The sequence below is a fragment of the Lactuca serriola genome, chromosome 2, assembly GCF_051521515.1.
Source record: "Lactuca serriola cultivar US96UC23 chromosome 2, Lser_US96UC23_V15, whole genome shotgun sequence".
In the NCBI taxonomy this organism is placed as follows: Eukaryota; Viridiplantae; Streptophyta; class Magnoliopsida; order Asterales; family Asteraceae; genus Lactuca; species Lactuca serriola.
Window position 1 is genome coordinate 225,975,241 of NC_136409.1, and position 5,751 is coordinate 225,980,991.

At 35.6% G+C, this 5,751-nt stretch overlaps 1 protein-coding gene across 2 annotated transcripts; it reads left to right on the forward strand.

Annotated features, from left to right (window-relative positions):
* The first annotated feature begins 2,895 nt into the window (after positions 1-2,895).
* LOC145088724 (putative kinase-like protein TMKL1) lies at positions 2,896-5,492 on the forward strand. 2 transcript variants are annotated; one of them, XM_079027119.1, is made up of 2 exons: positions 2,896-3,681; positions 4,567-5,492. In XM_079027119.1, the coding sequence occupies exons 1-2, from the start codon at positions 3,183-3,185 to the stop codon at positions 5,139-5,141; spliced, it is 1,074 nt and encodes a 357-aa protein (XP_078883245.1). In that variant the 5' UTR covers positions 2,896-3,182; the 3' UTR covers positions 5,142-5,492. The 2 variants fall into 2 exon arrangements, with proteins under 2 accessions (XP_078883245.1, XP_078883246.1); XM_079027120.1 differs by having other exon boundaries at positions 2,899-3,681; positions 4,570-5,492.
* Positions 5,493-5,751: the final 259 nt, after the last annotated feature.

Genomic DNA, 5,751 nt, shown 5'->3' on the forward strand with positions numbered 1-5,751 from the left:
TCCATGCATAGGATATGGAACATAAGGATGAGTAAATAGTTAGGGTTTTGGATTTGAGCTCTCTTTAGTCATGCAAAGGCATAAAGTTGGAGACGTTATGATTTAGAATGTTCATTAGGTTCAGATTTGAGCTTTAAGTGAAAGGTCTTAATGTATTAAGTGCTCAATGTGAAGTTTGGTAAAAGGCACCGTTCGCGAGGCATAATCTGGGCTACGCCCAACGTAGCCTGGTTTTAACCCGTTTTTTGGTTAAAGCTCTACGCCATGCGTAGAGCTAGGTGTACACCACACGTAAGTCAATGAAAGGTTGACCGTTGACTTTTGACTAGTTTGACGTTCGGTCAACTGTGAAGGGGTTGAGCACCTAGAAAGGTAAAATGGTCTTTTGCCCAAATGTGGATTAGCCTTGGTATTTGGACTTGCTGAGTTGAGGTATTTACCTTAATTGCTAATTAGGGTTTGGTTTTTAGATATGTTTAGTGGGAGAGACTTTAGCAACAGTGGCTCGTGTGTAAGATTTATTCGTTTACTGATCGAGGTGAGCCTCTTCACAGTACTCGTAGGTCGAAGGCACCAATGTCGGCCCACTGGATTATGTTTGTGGGATGCTAGATGTCTTTGTGACTCTTGCATGTGTTTATGTGTTTTATATGGGCGCGAACCAATTATATAGGTGGTGCCCGATTATTTGGGCGGGGCCCGTTATATATCATTTTGGGTGGGGCTGTTATGTAGCTTCGGCGGGGCCTGTTTATATGTATGTTGTATGTGGTATTTTGGGGGAATTCATTAAGCTTTGTGCTTACGGTTCATGTTTATTGTTTCAGGTTCTTTTGGTTCCAAAGGGAAGAGCTCGATGTGATTGCATTGCATGAAGCAACCACCAGTGTTCCGCATTTTATGATTTGATTTATACTCTGATAATAATATGACATGTTTTTATACTTTGATGGGATTTTGGATCAAATGATTGATTGTTTTGGGTTGACTTAAAGAAAATTTTTTACCTAGTATTTTTAGGACGTTACATAAATTTTTAAAAATAACATAAAGATGCAAAATACCAAGATGCATAGAACATGATTTTGTATTTCTTGGCATCTTGAAAATACTTCTCTAACATGTACTTTGACGTTATCAACCCTGGAATAATAACACATGCCCTAGGGCACATTGGGGGATCAAACCACCCAACAAAACAAGAGTTTGATATGACCCGAAAACAACATTAAAATTTGCGACATGGGTTAGAAATTGACGATTACTACTTGTGAACTGCAACCACAAATCACCTTTTTTTTGCATCCCGGAACAAAACATCAAATTACGGAAAAATTCTTCGCATGTCGTAAAACACCATATCATCTCAGGCATTTTGTGGTATTCCATGGTTTATTTCTAATGGTATTTGGGATACACACAAGTTAACAATAAGATTATTGAAAATTTAACAAAAATAAAAACTACTAGAAATTTGAAATCCATACCTAATCAGGATATACATTGTGGACATGTTCTCCGTATTTTAGAGATTCTCTTCACATTCCGGACTGTGTGTTAACATAGATAGACATAAAATCTAAGTAGTTGCATATATGGTCGTTTGATAACTGATAACTGGGTTAGAACTGATTGAGTTAGAAACTGACTGGGTTAGAAGTTCTGACTGAGTTAATTTCTGACTGAAATTTGTTGTTTGATTTTGCGTCTGATTGATTGTGTAAAATGACTATATTACCCTCAACCAATATTTTTTTTATTACAATTCATTTATGATTTACCATTTAATATTTAACATTACATTTTCTTTTTATAAAAACATTAAGCCAACACTAAGCCACCAGCGAAACCTATTTAACCACACTATATTCTGCCATGTCTAAGGAACAAGCATACACATAACTGATTTCTTCCATGTCTAAGGACATGATATGTAGTAAATCAGATAAAACAAATAGAATGAAAGCTGTGGAGAAATCGATTGAAAGCAAATCATATAACAAAATCGATTGAAAGCTGTGGAGAAAAAAACAATTGCAACCTGTAAAGGCTGAGAAAGAAAAAACGACAACGAAGTTTGATTTATCGGACCTAAGAAAAAAAGACTACAGAGAGCCGTGGAGGTTGTGTTCTTCATTGTCTCTCTGTTCCTGCGTTCGCTGCGATGGGTATGGATGGAGGAGGAGTCGACGTCGGTGGCTGTGGAGAAGGAGGATTGGGTGTCGTTGGGTGCCGCTGACAAATAATGATGAGGCGTCGCCGGTATGAATAGTTGAACGAAGCGCAGATGCAGAGGTGAGGAACATAACTCAGATGAAGTCTGTGGATTTTGTTGGTGTTTTTTCTTTTAAGGCGTAAGGGAAAAACAGGTGAGGGGTATTTTTATTTTGGGTCAGCAGCTAAAATTTGGTGGACCGAGTCAGGTTGTTGGTCAGCAATAGCTGACCGAGTCAGCCATAATTTCATATTATCAAACAGCCTGACTGCTGACCGAGTCAGCAGTCAGCTCTGACCAGACCCGGTAAGTGCAAAACAAACCGCCCCTAACATGGTTCATGGAAGTAAAATTTTAGACTTTGAGTTTCAATGTTTTTTTTTTTTTTTTTTTTTTTTCTTTTTTTAGATTTTTCCAAATGATATTTCGGTATACGAGATCTCCCAATTTATATAGGATTATTGGACTAAAGAAAAAAAGCTTTGACCCATTCTCATCTATTTTGGATGTGATATTGCAAAGGAATTAATCATTTTTCAAAAACTATTTTTTTTATTAATTTCTTGAAAGTTAACTAAAAACATCCTAGTTTAGTTAACGAGAAATTAAATATCCCAATTTATAAAAAAGTATTTAGTGTTTCGACAATGTAAATATTTAATATTTAGAGGGTTCTTTATTGTACCTAGAAAAATGATATGATTCCATTGACTATGTCCCACATCTTTCTTCTCTTCTCTGTCTGCTCTTCAAAAAAGGAAGGAAAGAAAAGCTTCTTTTCCCATTCATTCTGTCCTTCTTACTTCTGTTCATCTTTCACAAAACATCAAACACCAACTTCCACCTCCATCCAGATCTTCTCTAATATTTATCACCAAAATGGGTGAAACTTAAACCTTAAAACCCGACCCAGATCCGATTTCATCTGCTTCCACAACAATCTTTAGTTCTTTTTCTCCAGACCCGAATGGAGAAGAAAAACATACTCATACTGGTTATCACACTGTCCTCTTCTTTTCTGTTATTTGTTCTCATTTTCTTGATTTGGTTGTGTAGAAGAAAAGGGTCTGCAAGAGATGAATCATGGGATAAAGAAGCGAACCCTGAATGTAAAGAAATTGATGTTGAAGAAGTGGACATGAAAGGGGATTTGATTCGGTTCGAAGGTGGTGAAGATCTCACTTGTTTTGATATTTTAGATGCTCCTGGTGAAGTGATTGGGAAATCAAGTTATGGGACTTTGTATAGAGCTAATTTGTTGAGTGATTCGGTTTTGTTGTTGAGATTCTTGAGACCAGCTTGTTGTACTGGGAAGGTACAAGATGTGATGCATGTGGTACAAGTTTTGGGGTCGATTCGGCATCCAAATTTGGTGCCTCTTTCTGGGTTTTATTCTGGGCCTCGAGGTGAAAAGCTCTTCGTTCATCCCTTCTACAGAAGAGGAAATTTGGCTCAGTTTATCAGAGGTGATTTCTGAATTTCTTTACGCAAAATTTCGTTTATTTTATCTTTTTCGTTTCTTGTGCATGATTAAAAAAAAAAAAAAAAAGATTCGATTTTTTTCTTTTGGGGTTTCTTTAAAATTTTGAATAAATGATGCGCCTTTTGGGTAATGATAATCTCGACAAAAAAGGAGAAGAAAATTAAAAATTCATGAGAGAAAAAGCTGCAAGTAGCAGTTTATGCATGGAAATGAGTTAAATGGTTGTACTGTACAACTATTATGTGCGTGTATCGTTGTTGTACATGGCCTTGCTTTGGTAAAGATTCGAACTTTATGGATTTCTTGCATCATCTGTTTCTTTCACCTTTTTGCTTTTGCTTTTGATATTCATATTTGTTTTCTATCATATGTCTGTTTGAATTGGGTCAAGGCTGTGTTATTGCACACTTCAAATCGTAGTCAACATTACTTATTTTTTTGTGTCAAAATCAACAAGATTTTTTTTTGATACATTGGAAAATTATAACTGCAGACTAATTGTATTAAACAGGACCATTGTTCTTTATGAATCCTAATTGCAGACTAATTTTATAATCTAAGATAACTTTTCTGACCATAAAAAGTCAAAATTTGTCTGTAGGGGTTAATTATTACTTATATAGTGAAATTATTTTATATTTGATTGGAAATAACAGCATGTGAGTAGGGTTTGCCTGGTCATTTTAGTCATCTATTTTAGATCCTTGTCTTTATCATATTATCTTCGTATATTTAATCTCCTTCACAGTTCACATGCTGCCCATTTATATAATAACGCATCATATCAATTTGTTGACAAAATTTGGCTTTTCAAAATGTCAAACGTGTTAACTTTTCTCACTTTAACCTCAATTTAATTTTAATTTAGCAGATGAGAATGATGAATCTCACAAATGGGAAGTCATTTTAAAAATATCAATCGGCATTGCTAGAGGTTTGGATTATCTCCACACGGGATTTCAGAAGCCAATCATCCATGGAAATCTCAAATCAAAAAACATATTATTGGGCAAAAATCATCACCCATTCATATCCGATTTTGGGATTCATCTCCTCTTGAATCCAACCGCATCACAAGAAATGCTTGAAGATGCTGCTGTTGAGGGCTATAAAGCACCCGAATTGACTAAAATGAAAGATTCAAGTACACAAAGTGATATTCATAACCTTGGGGTGATTTTACTTGAATTAGTAACGGGAAAGGAACCGATTAATGGGAAAGCAAACCCCGATCAAGATTTTTATTTGCCAAACTCAATAAGAAATGCAATGATGGATCGAAGGATGTCAGATATATGTCTTAAAGGATTAAGTCATGTTAAGGAAGATGTAATTCTCAAATTTGTTGATCTGGCATTGGTCTGCTGCTCTGTCGGGCCTACTGAAAGGCCCGACAGTAAGCAAATATGTAAGAAGCTAGAAGAAATTGGAGCAAAATCTTGAAGATAATTTTTTTTTGGGCATATATAGTAAAGTTTTGACATGTTGAAGGTTGAAATATGGCTAACCAATATTGGTGGTGGTGCTTTGGGAGTTGTACTAAGATGCATTATGATGATGACCAAACACATCTTAATTGAAATGGGTCAAACCTGTTCTTGGAAAAAGGTCAAAGTCAGAGCCTTTATTGGTGGTTGACCCATCTTGTTGGGTGGAGGTGGTGTTATTCGTTCACCAAGAAAAGCAAACGTCGATTTGTGTGAATTATTGAGAATATTCAAAGGGATTAAATTGTTTTGTAGATTCGGTATACAACTGTTAGATATGACAAATCAAGCATTCCATTTATTATAATCTATATCTCTATCACACACTTCACACTCAAAGAGCAATTCCAGTTCATTTTCTTTAATTGTTTAGCTGGCAAAAGATGGTTGATAAGTTGAATGGGCCAAACTGTCTCTGCGATGAGCGGTGGAGAAAATAATTAAACGAAAACCATTATTTGGTGGTTGTTATTGTTTGGTTATATAATATATTCTAATATGCAATTAACAATACACTTGTTACTAGAACTAATATAATGCTGCAAATTCCATATAATGTCAAATGT